The sequence below is a fragment of the Oncorhynchus keta genome, chromosome 33, assembly GCF_023373465.1.
Source record: "Oncorhynchus keta strain PuntledgeMale-10-30-2019 chromosome 33, Oket_V2, whole genome shotgun sequence".
Classification (NCBI taxonomy): domain Eukaryota; kingdom Metazoa; phylum Chordata; class Actinopteri; order Salmoniformes; family Salmonidae; genus Oncorhynchus; species Oncorhynchus keta.
Window position 1 is genome coordinate 20351429 of NC_068453.1, and position 19973 is coordinate 20371401.

At 43.0% G+C, this 19973-nt stretch overlaps 1 protein-coding gene across 1 annotated transcript in view; it reads left to right on the forward strand.

The window, feature by feature from the left end:
• LOC118377852 (acyl-CoA synthetase short-chain family member 3, mitochondrial-like) overlaps positions 1-19973 on the forward strand; it is a 59788-nt gene that overhangs the window by 1102 nt on the left and 38713 nt on the right. Inside the window, exons 2-9 of the mRNA XM_052492406.1 lie at positions 723-867; positions 4401-4589; positions 5370-5504; positions 6803-6943; positions 7794-7874; positions 7997-8092; positions 9267-9418; positions 13827-13930. Of these exons, the coding sequence (XP_052348366.1) occupies positions 723-867; positions 4401-4589; positions 5370-5504; positions 6803-6943; positions 7794-7874; positions 7997-8092; positions 9267-9418; positions 13827-13930 (1043 nt within the window). The remainder of the gene's footprint in view (positions 1-722; positions 868-4400; positions 4590-5369; positions 5505-6802; positions 6944-7793; positions 7875-7996; positions 8093-9266; positions 9419-13826; positions 13931-19973) is intronic.

Sequence of the window (19973 nt, forward strand, 5' to 3'; positions counted from 1 at the left end):
CCTTTCGACCCGATGACGTTATCTGAGCACTACCTCCACCTACCACTTTGGCGCTATACAATTGATCCTACTACTTGAAAGCATTATATGTGTGGACGATACATTTATGTACAATGTACATACACTTAGTAGTCTATGACTATCCAATTGTGAAATATAATGCACTTGTGCTTAATTGTTACATATTTTGTAATGGTTGTCAGAATTAATTTTGTGCACCAAGGTCACATTAAACCATGTATAGCTGTCCAAAGTATTTGATGCCAGACCTCACAAGATGAACCTTTAATTCTGCATGGTAAAAATCCCATATGCTCTCTAGATTGACCTCAGTGTTGTAATCATTTTAAAATCAAAGGCATATGTCTAGTGAGCGACTGTGCATGATGTCTCATCTTTCTGTGTGCGTGCATATTTAAAACAACAGGAATCCAGACACCATCTGCTTGTCTCAGTACCTCAACAGAGCTCATAGTGAGTTGAGAGTCCCATTTCATCAAAGATCTGGGGTTGTACATAGTTTTTCCTGCAACATACAGGATCTGTCATTTTGGACTCTGTTCATTTTATCATACACATTCTCTAATTGTAGACCAAGCTACAATGTTCTTACTGTTATCTTTATGTTATTTCATAGATCTATAGTGAAAGTATTACAGTAGTTATTTATTGGCTCTTAATGACAATATGCTGCCTCTAATGTGGGGTTTTCTCTTTGTAAGGTTCGCCGGGGGGAAGTTGAATGTTTGCCACAATGCGGTTGATCGCCATGTCGAGAGCGGACGAGGAGATCAACCGGCCATCATTTATGACAGCCCAGTGACTGGAACTAAGCAGACCATCACTTTTAGAGAACTACAGGAACAGGTAATGATCTCAACCACTTTTAGAGAACTACAGGAACAGGTAAGGATCTCAATCGCTTTAGAGAACTACAGGAACAGGTAATGATCTCAACCACTTTTAGAGAACTACAGGAACAGGTAAGGTTCTCAAACGCTTTAGAGAACTACAGGAACAGGTAATGATCTCAACCACTTTTAGAGAACTACAGGAACAGGTAAGGATCTCAACCACTTTTAGAGAACTACAGGAACAGGTAAGGATCTCAACCACTTTTAGAGAACTACAGGAACAGGTAAGGATCTCAACCACTTTTAGAGAACTACAGGAACAGGTAATGATGTCAACCACTTTTATAGAACTACAGGAACAGGTAAGGATCTCAACCACTTTCAGAGAACTACAGGAACAGGTAAGGATCTCAACCACTTTTAGAGAACTACAGGAACAGGTAATGATCTCAACCACTTTTAGAGAACTACAGGAACAGGTAATGATCTCAACCACTTTTAGAGAACTACAGGAACAGGTAAGGATCTCAACCACTTTTAGAGAACTACAGGAACAGGTAAGGATCTCAACCACTTTTAGAGAACTACAGGAACAGGTAAGGATCTCAACCACTTTTAGAGAACTACAGGAACAGGTAATGATCTCAGCCACTTTTAGAGAACTACAGGAACAGGTAAGGATCTCAACCACTTTTAGAGAACTACAGGAACAGGTAAGGATCTCAACCACTTTTAGAGAACTACAGGAACAGGTAATGATCTCAACCACTTTTAGAGAACTACAGGAACAGGTAAGGATCTCAAACGCTTTAGAGAACTACAGGAACAGGTAAGGATCTCAACCACTTTTAGAGAACTACAGGAACAGGTAAGGATCTCAACCACTTTTAGAGAACTACAGGAACAGGTAAGGATCTCAACCACTTTTAGAGAACTACAGGAACAGGTAAGGATCTCAACCACTTTTAGAGAACTACAGGAACAGGTAAGGATCACAACCACTTTTAGAGAACTACAGGAACAGGTAAGGATCTCAACCACTTTTAGAGAACTACAGGAACAGGTAAGGATCTCAACCACTTTTAGAGAACTACAGGAACAGGTAAGGATCTCAACCACTTTTAGAGAACTACAGGAACAGGTAATGATCTCAACCACTTTTAGAGAACTACAGAAACAGGTAAGGATCTCAACCACTTTTAGAGAACTACAGGAACAGGTAAGGATCTCAACCACTTTTAGAGAACTACAGGAACAGGTAATGATCTCAACCACTTTTAGAGAACTACAGGAACAGGTAAGGATCTCAATCGCTTTAGAGAACTACAGGAACAGGTAATGATCTCAACCACTTTTAGAGAACTACAGGAACAGGTAAGGATCTCAACCACTTTTAGAGAACTACAGGAACAGGTAAGGATCTCAACCACTTTTAGAGAACTACAGGAACAGGTAAGGATCTCAACCACTTTTAGAGAACTACAGGAACAGGTAAGGATCTCAACCACTTTTAGAGAACTACAGGAACAGGTAATGATGTCAACCACTTTTATAGAACTACAGGAACAGGTAAGGATCTCAACCACTTTTAGAGAACTACAGGAACAGGTAAGGATCTCAACCACTTTTAGAGAACTACAGGAACAGGTAAGGATCTCAACCACTTTTAGAGAACTACAGGAACAGGTAAGGATCTCAACCACTTTTAGAGAACTACAGGAACAGGTAAGGATCTCAACCACTTTTAGAGAACTACAGGAACAGGTAAGGATCTCAACCACTTTTAGAGAACTACAGGAACAGGTAAGGATCTCAACCACTTTTAGAGAACTACAGGAACATGTAAGGATCTCAACCACTTTTAGAGAACTACAGGAACAGGTAAGGATCTCAACCACTTTTAGAGAACTACAGGAACAGGTAATGACCTCAACCACTTTTAGAGAACTACAGGAACAGGTAAGGATCTCAAACGCTTTAGAGAACTACAGGAACAGGTAAGGATCTCAACCACTTTTAGAGAACTACAGGAACAGGTAAGGATCTCAACCACTTTTAGAGAACTACAGGAACAGGTAAGGATCTCAACCACTTTCAGAGAACTACAGGAACAGGTAATGATCTCAACCACTTTTAGAGAACTACACGAACAGGTAAGGATCTCAACCACTTTTAGAGAACTACAGGAACAGGTAAGGATCTCAACCACTTTTAGAGAACTACAGGAACAGGTAAGGATCTCAACCACTTTTAGAGAACTACAGGAACAGGTAATGATCTCAACCACTTTTAGAGAACTACAGGAACAGGTAATGATCTCAACCACTTTTAGAGAACTACAGGAACAGGTAAGGATCTCAACCACTTTTAGAGAACTACAGGAACAGGTAAGGATCTCAACCACTTTTAGAGAACTACAGGAACAGGTAATGATCTCAACCACTTTTAGAGAACTACAGGAACAGGTAAGGATCTCAACCACTTTTAGAGAACTACAGGAACAGGTAAGGATCTCAACCACTTTTAGAGAACTACAGGAACAGGTAAGGATCTCAACCACTTTTAGAGAACTACAGGAACAGGTAAGGATCTCAACCACTTTTAGAGAACTACAGGAACAGGTAAGGATCTCAACCACTTTTAGAGAACTACAGGAACATGTAAGGATCTCAACCACTTTTAGAGAACTACAGGAACAGGTAAGGATCTCAACCACTTTTAGAGAACTACAGGAACATGTAAGGATCTCAACCACTTTTAGAGAACTACAGGAACAGGTAAGGATCTCAACCACTTTTAGAGAACTACAGGAACAGGTAATGACCTCAACCACTTTTAGAGAACTACAGGAACAGGTAAGGATCTCAAACGCTTTAGAGAACTACAGGAACAGGTAAGGATCTCAACCACTTTTAGAGAACTACAGGAACAGGTAAGGATCTCAACCACTTTTAGAGAACTACAGGAACAGGTAAGGATCTCAACCACTTTCAGAGAACTACAGGAACAGGTAATGATCTCAACCACTTTTAGAGAACTACACGAACAGGTAAGGATCTCAACCACTTTTAGAGAACTACAGGAACAGGTAAGGATCTCAACCACTTTTAGAGAACTACAGGAACAGGTAAGGATCTCAACCACTTTTAGAGAACTACAGGAACAGGTAAGGATCTCAACCACTTTTAGAGAACTACAGGAACAGGTAAGGATCTCAACCACTTTTAGAGAACTACAGGAACAGGTAAGGATCTCAACCACTTTTAGAGAACTACAGGAACAGGTAAGGATCTCAACCACTTTTAGAGAACTACAGGAACAGGTAAGGATCTCAACCACTTTTAGAGAACTACAGGAACAGGTAAGGATCTCAACCACTTTTAGAGAACTACAGGAACAGGTAAGGATCTTAACAAACCTCTTCACACTGTAGATATTCATTTAGACTCTAGGACATCCCTCTAAATATAAATTTTCACCCGTATGTTGTAACATACTATAGCCGCCCCTAAGCAGCTTGAACCCCTTCCCCTCCTCTCTGCCCAGGTGTCCAGGCTGGCTGGGGTCCTGGTGAAACACGGGGTGTGGAAGGGCGACCTGGTGGTCATCTACATGCCCATGGTGCCCCAAGCCATGTTCACCATGCTAGCCTGTGCCAGGATCGGAGCCCCGCACAGCCTCATTTTTGGGGGATTCGCCTCCAAGGAGCTGTCTGTTCGCATCGACCATGCCAAGGTCAGCCCGCCATCATAGCTTCACATTGTGTCTCTTTAGTTTGATGTGCTGGATGACACGTTCCTTTGTTCTCTCAATTTAGTTTGAAATGGACCATATGCACTCAAATATATTTATACGGTTAAATGGAATGGAATGGTTAAATGTGAACTGTACATGCCACATTTATAGGACTGTTTATAGAAGAGTTGATGGCCCACTTTCACAGTCACATCGTAATATTGCAGTAGATAAAGGTCTCACTGACGCCAAGTGAAGCACTTTGTTGGAGGGATTTCATCAAAGCAGCAGGGATATTAGCCAGTATGTGACTCTGACGCTGAATTGCGTATACTGAAATCCTTTTAAGCTATTTAAGCCAGACCTTCAAGCCTTTTACGTTCTAGGCCTACATAACATTCAGAGAAGAGCACCTCCACTATTGCTGAAGATTCCTCCTCAAACATTTGGGTAGAGTTGATTAGCCTGTTTTATATTGTATTAGAATGAAGGACATATTAGAGACACTCGTTCTATGTTGAATGAGACAGTCATTTCAGATCCCTTAATACATTAGATCAGTAACCCGAGGAAGGTATGACGGTGTGCAGATAGTAATTGAGAGGTAACATCGGTCATATTGATAGTACGTTACATAGTCAGAACATGGCCTTTCAGAATGTTCTGACGTACATTTCAGACTAATGCATTTGTTTGAGCTGTGTTGTATCACATCTCTTAAGTCTTGTTTCTTTTAAGAGGCCCCCGGTAAGCACACTGTGTGAATGCTGTGTCTTCCAGCCCAAGATGATAGTGACGGCCTCCTTTGGCATTGAGCCTGGCAGGAGAGTGGAGTACATTCCCCTGGTGGAGAAAGCCCTGGAGCTCAGCTCTCACAGTCCCTCCAAGGTCCTCATCTACAACCGGCCTGGCATGGTGAGGTCCATAGAGATAGAATACAGTTCTATGTTATTCTGTGGTAAGGCCTAACTCACTAACGTCAACTCTCTCAGAGATATGCCTGTCATTTCCCAAAGACAATAACTCTGACATGCAATAGTTTTACATTATCCTCTCTATTTCTTACCTAATGCTATTACTTCCTGAATGGACCACAAATCCGGTTCTAGTGTATATATAAATCCGATTATTTCAGCCGTGAGCTTGTACGGATGGTTGGATGGATGGATGGTTCGACAGATCTGTCGCTCCTAAACGGCCTGTTGAAACAAAGGTGGGAGAGAGAAACGGTGCGCATGAGGGACTGAATCACGCAACACACTCAATGCTGAGACGTGCCCCTAGGCTGTGGTGGGGAGCCTGGCACAGGGTCAGAGTGAAACCAGGCAGAACCGGTAGAATAAAAGACAGTCAATTTCCCCCAAAACAGCCAGCAGCCACTTACAGTAATGTGATGGCACTCCAGGAAACTGAAATGAGTTTAATCTCCACTCATAAAAACAGCCAAATCTGTGCTCAGGGAAATCATTCTAAAAATGCTTTGCAAAGTTTTGTAATCACTCTGCTCAGGCAATCTTTCACACCTATTTTATTAGTACCACCGATGTTTGGAATGTATCACAAATTCTGGGGCTTTGCACCCTGACTGCTGCTGTATTACTAGTTACCCTAGTAGCTATTTTTGATTATGCAACACAGGGAGGATACTTTTAAGGTGATATGTTGTATGTTGTCATGGAAACTGTCTGAACATATCACTTGGAGAATATGAGATGCCCCCCTTTTTTTTTTCATTCGTAAATTACCGCTCTGATGAATCTTAAACCACTCTAGTAATCACTATGAAAAAGCAATGAGTGGTTCTAGAGAAGTGGACTTCAAAACCCACCCATAAGGCCCTCATTAATCAGAGAAGGGTCCTACTACTGGATTCTATTATTTTGGAAGAGAACAATTCAAAAGCAGCTCAAGATTTTGGGGGGTCTTCTCGCCTTTCCCTCGGCCTTTGGGCAGTTGGAATTCCGCATGTTCTGCATCATGAAAGCTCACTTATTGAGAAATGCACAATTGAAAACCCAAGTTGTGACGACTATAAAACACTTTTCTTGAACAGTATGACATTGGTGGTCGGATGAGTCTTGTTGAATTGTGCACAACTAATGGATCTGTTTTAATCTGTCTTTTATGTCCACGTGGTAAAAATGATTGAATGTGTGTCTCTTGAATATGTCATGGAAATAAATGCATCTCTCCTGGTTGATTGTCTGCAACAGGAGAAGGTATCCATGCACCCTGACCTCAGTCTGGACTGGGAGGAGGAGATGTCCACTGCACGTCCTCATGACTGTGTGTCTCTCCCTGCCAGCCATCCTCTATACGTCCTCTACACGTCTGGGACCACCGGAGCTCCTAAGGTACAGCACTCTGACTCGACACAACACATGTTCATTACAGGAAGGGGAGTAAAGTCCCACTGGGAACAGACATCAGTTCAACGTCTAGGTTTGATTTACATTTGGTTGAGTTGTCAACGTGAAATCAACAAAAAATGTCACCATTTCTTTGGATTTAGGTTAAAAGTTGGGTGAATAAACAGAAAATTGTCCCTTACGATGATTACATTTTTCAAATCCAATCTATTTTCCATTTTCATTCAACGTCATCACATTTCATTTTTTGGTTGAAATGACATAGAAACAACGTTGATTCAACTAATTTTTGCCCAGTGGGGTCTGACGACTTCTTTCATAAGGAAGCCAGTCAATTTCACAGTTTAATGCAAGAGATGAGTATCATATACTGCAGTAGACTTTCCATGGCTCTGCAAATGTGATTTAAGTTATTTCTAAACTGTACCACCATGAGATAGATGTGACAATGTTTAAACCAGATCTGAATATGATACGGTAGTACTGAATATGAGGTGAACCATTCAGGAGGTTAAAAAATTGACCGGAGGTGGCTCAAATTGGAAAAACACAGCTCCAGATAGCTCCCTTTGTCTTTAGTACTCAGATAATATGAAATATCCACCTGCTGGCCTTCTGTTCTCAGACTCGTAGTCACCAGTGAGATCTATGGAGGAAACAGCTGAACTCCTACAGGTTATGTTACCATACATCGTAAAGATGGCCTCACGAAATAGTTGAATTGAAAAATAAAGATTTATACAAGGGTTTGATGTAAAATAAAAATGAACCTGTTGAGAGCTTGTTGCATTTGTCTTGCATCAATGTTCGCCTCTTTTCTATATCTTTCCCTCAGGGCGTTGTCAGGGATACTGCTGGGTACGCTGTAATGTTGACGTGGACCATGGCAAACGTTTATGGCCTCAAGCCTGGTGAAGTAAGTCCATGTGAAATATCTCCAGTGTTTTTTATCTTTGTATTACAGAACATACACCATAAACATGCACAAACACAGTACAGTATGAATTCTCTCAACTTTCTCTGCCTACTCTCTACTAGGTATGGTGGGCAGCGTCTGACCTGGGCTGGGTAGTGGGCCACTCCTACATCTGCTACGCTCCTCTCCTCCACGGCAACACCACCATTCTATACGAGGTATGTACCGTAGCCTACATAGGCCTATTATAATGACCTGTGAACGGGCCAATTGACTGGTCAATTGACTCCAGAAAAACAAACTCAACTTTCTCAAGGACTTGCCCCTTTCACTCAGTGATTCCAAATGCTTTGCAGATTACTATATTTAAAGATAATGAACACAAGAAAAATGGACTCCTAATGACGTATGATTATACGTGGTTTCAGACAACCGGCCTCATGATATTCATGCACATGATCATCATTGCAAATTTACCCCCGCCTCATTAAACCAATATTCACTGGCTTGAAAAGGCCCAGTTAGGTTGAATTGAGGAATTTATTTGTATGAAGAGCTGCTGGTGATTCTGCTGTGCTTGGGCCCTGGTTAAATGACCCCAGGGGGTTGGGAGAGAGGGGTGGGGAGGTAGCCTCCATGAGCAGTCCTATCTGTCTCATTAGCCTTTTGGTCTCTGTGGCTGCTGGAGGATTGGAGGTGGGTGTTGAATTCATCAGCCTGGCTTTAAGCAGAGCCTGTTGTCTGGCTGCGTTTGCCTTGTGGAATGCACTGCTCCTGTCTACCCTACACCACACAAGACCTTCTGTCCTCTCACTGATCAATACACAGTCATAGATATTCACACTGTGAGGAAATTAAGTCCCTCAAGTCTGTTGTTGTTGATTTCCCAGCTCGTTTTAATCTGTCTCTCTCTCTCTCTCTCACGCCTCGTCTCTCTCTCTCTCTCCTTACTGTATGAGCAATCTCACCGACTGAACCTTCAGAGAATAAATATCGTCTCCGCTCGCCCGTGGGCTCTTCCTCACTGCGACTTTTGTTGGGGCATAATACTTTCCCAATAGAGTAATGTTGTTTCTATTCATCAGTTTCAGCCCATCTGTCTGGGCTCCAAATATCATTTTGTCTCCATTTCAGCAGATATTCCCATGAATATTCATTCTGTTCGGCACAGTGGAAGTGTTAATGTTGTGGAACGTCAATAGGAACAAAACTTTATGGCCTTAGTACTGTTCTTCTGTTTGATAGGTGGCTGGCTGAGTCATTACTACCGCAAGCCTCTAAAAACAGCTTGCTCTGAATGTACCGCTACACTTCAATACCCAACTGGCGTGTTCATGTAAGCTTATGTCCTCAGGCTGTTTGGGTTTGTAACGGATCTCTCTCTCTATGCAGGGTAAGCCTGTTGGGACGCCGGATGCCGGGGCGTTCTTCCGCGTGCTGTCAGAGCATGGTTGTTCCTCCATGTTCACCGCGCCCACTGCCATCCGAGCCATCCGCCAGCAGGACACCCATTCCGCCATAGGGGCTCAGTACCCCCTCACCAGGTACCCTCACCACCCAATCCCCACATATTGACATAACACTGTGGAGATGGACCATTCAACAACTGTCGTGGCTAGCTCTGTTCTGTACCCTTTCTGCCCACTTGAAGTAGGCCTACCCTTTATTCCTCTCAACGTTCAGGGACTGAGTGCCTTTCATTCATATCCGGTGTTGTCCCCCACTGGCTGAAGGTTTTGGCGCTGCCTGCCCACTCTCTTGTTAGTCTCTGTCCATCTGCTGGAGCAGTGTCCCTGCCTGGCCCAGGCTCAACACTCACAACCTGTGTTCCCATTTAGACCTGATTGAGGTTTAATCAGGATGGATAAAACACCTGCAGGGCATTCATTCCTATTACATAATACTGTGCTGCTGCCACGCTGCTAAACACACAGGGAATCACTGAGTGCTGTAGAGAGCCTCAGGCAATGCCATCTTTGATGGTGCCTGGTTCCAGGGACTGGAGTGATTGTTTTCCACATGGGAAATGTCATCATTTATATTGATAATAAATCTGTTGAAAATATAGTTCTGGTTCCTTAATATTTTGAAACAGAATCACAGTCAATCAGGTATAATGTGAAAATAGAGGGGAAGTGGTGGTAACTTATTTAGATTTTTCTCCACACCTGTTGCACAAAGTCATAAAACAGGGACCTTGATCTTGGGTCATAGTTTGCCATTTAATAATCTGCATGTGGAGAATTTGAAGGTATTTGTTGTGCTGTTGGTGAACAGTGTTTTGCCTCGACTGCTCCAGGCAGACCTGAGACACAAATCCCAAAGGGATTGAATTCATTGTTTTCCCTGGACTATAACATGACATTCTTTCTGCTAGTTGTTATGATGGACTATGCTTCAGTTGTTGGTTTCGTCTTGTGCCATGCAGCATCTTTCCATTATTGTCTTTCTCCCAGAGGGAGCAGGTTAGTGAAAGACTACAGCAATTCACTGAGAGAGAATTGATGCACAAACACAACAACCGCAATGTATGATGTTTCCAGAATCCAGACAGACTCAGACAGTAGTCGAATATCCAGTTGACCTTTGTGTTTCCTTGCCTGGAGACAAAACAGACAACCATCAAATATATTCTTCTCCCTCCTCTACTACCAAACAGGTAGTGGCATTAACAGTCAAGAAGCAGACACTAGACGTGTAGCATACACTAGCTGTTTTACAGCTCAGGAAATTGGATGTTCTCAGTGAATGTAAAAAGAAAGCAATCCAGTAAAGTTGAATAAAATAGCAATTCATGTCAATTAAAACATTATTTCTCTATTTCCCCACATTCTCATGAATTGATTATAAACTAGTAGTTTGAAAGGCAAGCGTTTTGAGAACACTTCATTAAGCATTAAGATACTAAAATGTTCCTTAAAGGACTTGCCTTAATTCACGTGTGGATGGTTGCTCCTATGAATGGGTTGTTGCTGGTACCTCGTCAGTATATGGCACCGTTATCAGTAGGCAGTTTGGTAGTAATATGATGTGGGTGGATAGCATATGAAATATTAATCACGCTCTCTCTCTCTGATAAGCTCACTGCAATAGCCTCTTCTCAGCTCCTAGCTCAGTTACACCACATGCGTAGTTAATTGCACTGATTCCTGTGCTAAAATATACCACAGAGCCCATAACAACTATTGCCGCCCGTGACCGAGCCTGGGGAGAAGCCACTTCCATGGACCAGAGCTAAGAGGATCTCCGGGTACAGAGGGTCAGTGAGGCAGAGTGAATGCTTCAAACGTAGGCTTTATTACATCGCTTACCAACAGAAATGAGGCTTTATTACATCGCTTACCAACAGAAATGAGGCTTTATTACATCGCTTACCAACAGAAATGAGGCTTTATTACATCACTTACCAACAGAAATGAGGTTTTATTACATCACTTACCAACAGAAATCAGGCTTTATTACATCACTTACCAACAGAAATGAGGCTTTATTACATCACTTACCAACAGAAATGAGGTTTTATTACATCACTTACCAACAGAAATGAGGTTTTATTACATCACTTACCAACAGAAATCAGGCTTTATTACATCACTTACCAACAGAAATTAGGCTTTATTACATCACTTACCAACAGAAATTAGGTTTTATTACATCACTTACCAACAGAAATGCTTACAAATAAGACACTTAAAGTATAACTTCAAATAACAAAGCCTCTCAGTTTAAGATAACCTTTCAGCCCCAAACTGTCTGCTGCTACTGTATCAGTCCTCTCCCTCGAATGTGAGCAGCAGCAGCCTAATCAACTGTCGGGGCTGATTGTCCAGCCAATCACACATTAGCCTCTCAACAGAGAAAGTACTGGAAAGGCACTGGAATGATAGATAGGTCGTGACCGGCCTCACACGCCAGTACAGTAGGTAGCGGTGTATGCACCTGTCAGTTGGTTGCGATTCGCAAACATTTTTTAAAGAAGAAGAAGAAGGGCACGGCAAGAGGGCTTGTCTCCTCCAGTGCCACAAAGTCATTATGAATGCACTTTCCTATGTGCTGATTTTCAGAAAATTAGATTTGCCTGTGTAGCACTTTCCAAGTGTTGAAAGGTACAGACATGCCAAAACCACAACATTTCAATTTTCAGCCCAGTATTTGGTTCTCGCTGGGTACTTCACGATGACTATTGTTATTACGACACATGAGTTGCTTCCGTGGAATGGCTCTGCACTGTAATGGCCTTGGCGCATTATCAGCAAGCTTGAGCAATTTCACTCGTCACCCCAGATGTCAGAAAAGTAATAGAACAGCGGGTTTGGAGCTCTCTGGAGTAGGATTCGCATCTAGCTCTACCGTTCAACCCACACAGAGGAACAATCACAGCACCATGGAGCAAGCACCATTTCATAGCCCTTATTAACATAGCCCGGAGCACTAACTCAATGCTCACAGGCAGAGCAGACTCTTTCTTATTGGGTGACAAAGTTCATGATTTCAGTCAATAACATTTTCCAGCTTGTAGCACCAGGAAGCTTTGCTTGTGACTCACTCTGCCTGTTTGCTTAATATTTGCAGGATTTATATCATGCATTATCTGGGATGTCATGTGCCATCTTTCAAGGAATATATGTGCGATTGATATACCTTCTCATTGCAAGGTGACACGTACAAGGTGCACATACACAGCCACACACAGACACACACAAGTGCACACACTCACACACACACACACACACAAGCACATGCACACTAAATGCAATTATGGGGGCGAATGTTTCCTCTCTCATTGTTGTTAATGAGACATAAACTTCCACAGTGGGACTATGTTAGGTATAGTACTGTGGGGCTATTGTTGCCTGTCCAAGGCTGAATCTGGGCCTCTGAAGATATGGAGAAATGTGCTTGGCTTTCACCCACCCACTTGCATGAATTACACACAGATCCAACCATCCGTGGCTGCCTGTCTCTCCCCTCGCCTCCCAACATCTGTAGTCAGATTGTTCCAGAGTAGGAGCAGGGAACACAGTGCAAGGTGTCACGGGTGAGATTTACATTTAAATGGCGTGCTGTGTAGAATACGGAACAAAGAACAGCAGAGTGATTCTCTGGATGTTCTGTCGAGATCTGTGAGCCTGCTTCTTCTACCCATTTTCATTCAGATTGCACCAAGACCCTCACCCTGACCCAGATTACAGACCAATCAGAGGAGGATGGTGGGAGGAGCTATAGGAGGACAGGCTCATTGTAATGACTGGAAGAGAATATACAGTATGGAACATTTTCCATATGTTTGATGCCGTCCTATTTATTCCATTCCAGCCATTACAATGTGCCCCTCCTCCTAAAGCTCCTCCCACCAGCCTCCTCTGAGGCCTATACAAATTAGAATTCCTCAAGTTGTTATGTGTGGCAGGAGGCCATGGAAACTGTATGGCCTTAGACGTTTTGACAGCAAATGAAGTCTTCTCTGCTTTATTAGACCGTGTCAAGGTCCCTGAGTGAAGATTCGCATGGCTGTATCTGTATAACCACAGCGAGAGGGGGATTTTTCCTCAGATCAACAGGAACAATATGGGCTGTTTTGTGTACACGTTTTTATGCAAGTTTGTCTGACACTCGTAAGGCAATTTTAGTCTAATGGGAAAATGTATTGTTCTATTCGCTCTGCTACTGGTAAAGTTGACTTTTATATAACATGAAAACACTTAGCCGTTACATTCCTTGGCTGTTATATTGTTTTTTAATGAACAAACTGTGAATGCTGATTGGCTGAAGCTGTAGACTGTATACCATGGGTATCAAAAAAACTTTTATTTTTACTGTTCTAATTATGTTGGTAACCAGTTTATATTAGCAGTAAGGCACCTCGGGGGTTTGTGGTATATGGCCAATATACCATGGCTAAGGGCTGTATCCAGCCCCCCCTCAGCCTGACTGTTCTCTCTGCTCCTCTAGATTGAAGAGCCTTTTCTTGGCTGGAGAGCGCTGTGACGTGGAGACTCTGAACTGGGCCAAAAGGAGCTTTGGCGTGCCCGTACTGGACCACTGGTGGCAGACTGGTAAGACTTTCATTTGCTACTGGAACATCATAATGGACACTACATGCTACACTAGGACGATGGTTAGTTTTCTTGATACCGGCTGTGGTAATACATCTGACCCAACATCTCCCCTATATCTCATTTAAAGGCTCAGAATGAAAGAATAGTTGTAACAAATTATAAATGCAGGACTCTATTCTCTGAGCACCTTTTGAGAATATTAATCTATTATAGTTTTAGTCTATTTTAGGGGTGTACTCTGAAATTGTCAGTGTGAGTGAATTGTTATTACAGTCTTGGTAGTATTTTATCAGCCCATTGACATTAATTCGGCCTTGAGAAGGCGTAAAAAATAGCCATATCTCCACAGTATAACTCTTCCTTGAAAGCCACCTGCAGGCATTAAGTGCATGGACTATGCTCCCGATTTTAATTCATCCTTCGCACTGTATACTGTATACGGAGCACCAGAGGAAAGGCAATTTCTTTCACTACGCTCCCACAGCTACCCAATTAACTTAATCAGCTTCTCAATCTAACCTTATTAATACTAGTCCTTTCAAAGCAGTTCACAGTTCATCATTCATAGACCGCGTGCTGTGGTCTAGTAGCTTTACAATGGATAAGGAGGGGAAGTTCTTCTTGTTGGTGGAAGTGTGTGATTCATTTTGTATATAATACCTCCCAATTGACCTATCATCCATCATCACTGTTGTCTATATTGGTGATGAGATGTGTAATTGGGGTCTTGAGTGCAGGGCTATACTGCATTGTTTTCCCCTGTTTCTCCTGTCACATTCGAATGACTTTAGAGTCACTAAAACCCTATTAGCCACCTGGTGGGTGATTCCAGCCCATGTTCCAGACAGCGAGCCATCATACAAATGTCCCTCTCTCCCTCGGCTTGATTACCCCCAGTCCCACAAAACAGTGATACATGTGGTAGAGAAGGCGGCACGCGAAAGGCATTGGATGCCTTGTACGTTTATTCATTTTTTTACTATTCTGTGTGCCTCAATGGTAATCAATCGGGGAAGAGCAGACATCTATCTCTGTGTTAAATATGGAATTCAAAAAAAGACATGGACGTTGAGAATGTACGGGTGAGAGAGAATCCACCTTACACGGTCTTGCATCTCAGCCCAGATTAGCTTGGGGAGATGGCTCTTTCTCTTCCAGTAGCAGTAACCTACAGGAGTTACCACGCAAAACTGGGCTTTTGTTTATTTGTATTTCTTTATTGAACCAGGTAGGCTAGTTGAGAACAAGTTCTCATTTGCAACTGTGACCTGGCCAAAATAAAGCAAAGCAGTGTGACACAGACAACAACACAGAGTTACACATGGAGTAAACAATAAACAAGCCAATAACACAATAAACAAATCAATGACATAGTAGAAAAAATAAAGTCTATATACAGTGTGTGCAAAAGGCATAAGGAGTTAGGCAATAAATAGGCCATAGGAGCGAATAATTACAATTTAGTAGATTAACACTGGAGTGATAAATGAGCAGATGATGATGTGCAAGTAGAGATACTGGTGTGCAAAAGAGCAGAAAAGTAAATAAAATATAAACAGTACGGGGTGAGGTAGATAGATTGGGTGGGCTATTTACAGATGGACTATGTACAGCTGCAGCGATCGGTTAGCTGCTCAGATAGTTGATGTTTAAAGTTAGTGAGGGGAATAAGTCTCCAACTTCAGCGATTTTTACAATTCGTTCCAGTCACTGGCAGCAGAGAACTGGAAGGAAAGGTGGCCAAATGATGTGTTGGCTTTGGGGATGATCAGTGAGATATACCTGCTGGAACGTGTGCGATGGGTGGGTGTAGTTATCGTGACCAGTGAACTGAGATAAGGCGGCGCTTTACCTTGCATAGACTTATAGATGACCTGGAGCCAGTGTTGCACATTCACCCTCTGAATGACATAAACAATCCAATCCATCTCAATTGTCTCAAGGCTTGAAAATCCTTCTTTAACCGGTCTCCCCCCATTCATCTACACTGATTGAAGTGTATTTAACAAGTGCCATCAATAAGGGATCATAGCTTTCACCTGGATTCACCTGGTCAGTTTGTCATGGAAAGAGCAGGTGTTCTTAATGTTTTGTATCGTCCGTGTATATGGAAACCTGTAGGAGTGCATTGTTTTGCCTGAAATCGATGGTGCTTTGCCCCATTTGAATTCCAGTCGATTTCCGAAGAATTTAAATGCAGCTGGTGAACTGGAAAAACAGAGGAAATGTCACATTGATCAATTGAACCTCAGTTAATTCCACTAGCGCTAACAGAGTTGAAATGGAATTGACCACTCTCTTTGGCTCCACTCTCCTCATATTTCACTGATCAGTCATGAGTGCTGTTTTAGCAGGCACGCCACACAGGCATTATTATGTAAGGCTTTTTGGCAAGGGTGTAAATCTGCTCTGAGGGGCCAATGGGGGATGAGGTGGGATGAGTGATTGACATCCCAGTGTGTGGCCCTGACACACACACACACACACACACACACACACACACACACACACACACACACACACACACACACACACACACACACACACACACACACACACACACACACACACACACACACACAGTCTCCACATTGAGCAGATAGATCAAAGACTGCCTCCTACTGGTTGGCTGGTACAGTGTGATCTGAACGGCCAGATGGCACACATATACACACACACGAATACAAACACATATCAACACACACACACACTTCAGATGAGTGTAAAGCCACTGGCTGTCTCCGTACTGTCTCCTCTTCTACTCTTCCTGTTTGCAGGAGAGTCTCAGAGCCCGTCCAGCACGGAGCTCAGAGGACGGGTTTATGAGACACCTATCAGTCTGAATGTCTTTAAAAGACTCCTTTCTTTCCCAGCTTGTCCTTTGTGTATAGCTCATCCATTATCTTTGTGTGTGTGTGTGTGTGTGTGTGTGTGTGTGTGTGTGTGTGTGTGTGTGTGTGTGTGTGTGTGTGTGTGTGTGTGTGTGCGCGCGTGTCCGTGCCCAGTTCCTTTCTGGCTCTTTAACTCTCCTAGGAGGTGGTTCTTCTCCATGGCTGTGGTGTTGATGTGAGGTTTATCAAAGACGACAGTCTGATTCTCAGAGCATATCCTTGGTGCTCTCTCTGTCAGTCCTAGCCCTGAGGGGTATGATAGGATTCCTTCACACTGTCCGCCTACGGTTCGATGAAGTTCAGTCAAACCTCAGACTGCTGATAGATTGAGTTGGAACAATAACCCTGGCACCTCCCCAGCTTCTCTGTGGTGCTAGTGCAGTCCAGACCAGGGAGCTTCATCCACTGCAGGCTGTGTGATTGGCCACAGCACTAACCTCAAAGCCATTACTGGGAATAAAGGCCTGCAGTTCTCAACCTGTTCACTGGAGAGTAGAGGAGTCTGTCTCTGACAATAACCAAAAGTCCCCTCTCACCCTGGTGTGTGTGTGTGTGTGTGTGTGTGTGTGTGTGTGTGTGTGTGTGTGTGTCTGTGTGTGTGTGTGTGAGAGAGAGAACTCAGACAGACTCAATATGTTGAAGGGACCATAATGAATGAGAGCAGTCTGTTATTGTGAGAGATGAGGAAGCTGCAGGCATGTTCTGTTCTCCACTGTCACACAAGCCTTCTAGAGCATCAGAGTTTCTGTCAGAGGTTTAGAAATGGGCCCCAAACTTTGGGCTAAAACATTTCCCTTTTATATTGACAGCTGGAAAATGAAACCTCTGCAGTGATTTGATTTAGACTCTGGGAGAAGGCGTGCATAATTAAGTCCTGTGGAAGAACCTGACAGGCTGCGGCAGTCAGTTTCTGATTTCTCCCTCCTGTACTGGATTAAGTCGCACGTCATCTAAGGATTTCAGCACACGGTGTTTCAATCTCTCTGCGACAGGTGATCCATCAAACCCATTTATCAGCCCCAGTCTTGTCTTCTCACGAGAAGAGGAAGGCGAACTGCAGCGATGGCAAAATCCTAACTGTGGTGCAGGTTGACATTGGCCTGCAGACTAGGGTTCTGGAGAGGATTGTACATTTAATGCATAATGTTCTTGCAGTAATCCCGAGATCACTTGAAAAACACATTATTTAAGAAACAACACAGTTATTGGTATTATCCCAAACATTATTATTCCAAACATGTTACTTTTGAAACGTTTTGGTGGGTTCTCACAAATCTAAGTTTAAGACATTCTCGGAAATCAAAGTACAACTCCTTTGGAATGCATTACATGGTTTGTTGAATAATTCATCACACACCTCCACTTATTTATAAAGAATGTACGATGCCTGTAAAGATTTGTCCTTCAAATGCAGTCATGCTGTCTCCATCCAGGTACTTTACTGCTGAGCCTACCCAGGCTGATCTACCAGCTCCCCGCAAAATGGATACAAATTGAACAAAATCTATTACTCTTGGTTTTTCACAAATCATTCCACGACACGCCCTGTAATCTCTTTCCAATGTAATATTCAGCAAAGGAAAGCTGAAATCGATGGCATGAAAATCAGCAGGAATGGAGGCTCAGAGAGATAGAGATTTCAAAGGCGGGCGGGCGACGTGTGGTAATCTGAATTAGAAGTCAACGCAAAGAGAGGCTGTCTGACCCATAGAGATCCTATTATATTAAGATATAATTCTGTGGTCTGACCACTTTCAGACCACTGATCTAGAGTCAGTATTGAGGTGGTGGATGATGATCTGAATGGAAGAGGCTGTCTGCCAGATCACTGATCTAGAATCAGAGTGAAATAGTATTCAAAGCGTTTATGCTCTGTAAAGGCCGCCTGCCTTCCATCTGAGAAAATGAAATGTTTCACAGCTTGAAAGCAGCAGTCCCTGGCCATTTCCTGGGTTTATCTCTACCCTGGAGCAAACCTAGTGTAGTTATGTACCACTGCTGTGTGGCAAATTGTACATCACAGAGAGCCAGGAGCAGTGTCTCTGCCTCGCCTTGACCACCCAGGGAACTCCTCACATGTACTGTGGGCCCTGGGTTTCAAACAGTAGGACCTCACAGTGGAACTACTGTAGGAGGCCGTGTTTGTTATGAACTGGCAGACAGAGTCGATATGAATAGAGAGGCTTCTGTACGGTCGTGGATATAAGTGTTCCTTTCCTACTTCAGCCTTCAAAGAACTGTGAATGAGTTTTTACAAAGGGGCAGGTGTTTTGAGCAGCATTCTTTCTCGTCTGTCACTGCAGGAGTGTTGCGTCTACTGAACGGCGATAATAAGAGTGTGAGAATGTTCCTCTTAATTATGTTTGATGAAAATGGCACAGCACATCAACAGCTCGCTTCAAACTCTTCTACTAAACGATGCCTCTGATTAGTCTCAGCTAAATGTGTCTAAGTTGTCAGTGATCTCATATGAACTACATATTTCAATTATGTAAACAAGCTTACAGGCAGAGTTTGACTGATTGACCAATTTGGCTTTGAATGCGAATTCGTTTTTTACTCGTTTTTTTCCCCAAAATCATTTTGCAGGGCCAGTGGCTAAGATGACTTTACTGATATAAAGTTGAAGTGATTTGTGCACTCGTTACTTTCATGTACACACAGACACACAAGCTGTCAGCTGATTCGCTGATACATTTTGCGTTTCAATCATTCTCTCTCTCTCTCTCTCTCTCTCGCTCTCTTTCACTTTCCCCTCTCCCCCCTATCAAGAGTATTCACTCGGTCTCCATTTCTGTTACATCACAGACAGTCACATCTTTTAACTTCAGTCAGACACCCACAGCAGTCTCTGACCCCCACCCCTTTATCCAGATCTGTCTGAATACTGGCTCATTTTCCCATATCTATGCAGAAAGAAAACAGAGAAAATGGCTGCTATTTTGAAGCCTGATAATAATCTGTGTCGCTATTTTAAGACCCAAGTGCCTGGGGTTGGAGGGACGTCTGATGATGAAGGTTGCTGATGTCATCAGTGTTGCCGGGCAACCAGAATATTTCCAGTTGGCAGGGTTTGGCTCACCAGGGTGAAGTGGCTGATGGGAGGCAGCGACAAGAGATGCAGGGAGGGCAGGCGGCTGGGTCTCTGT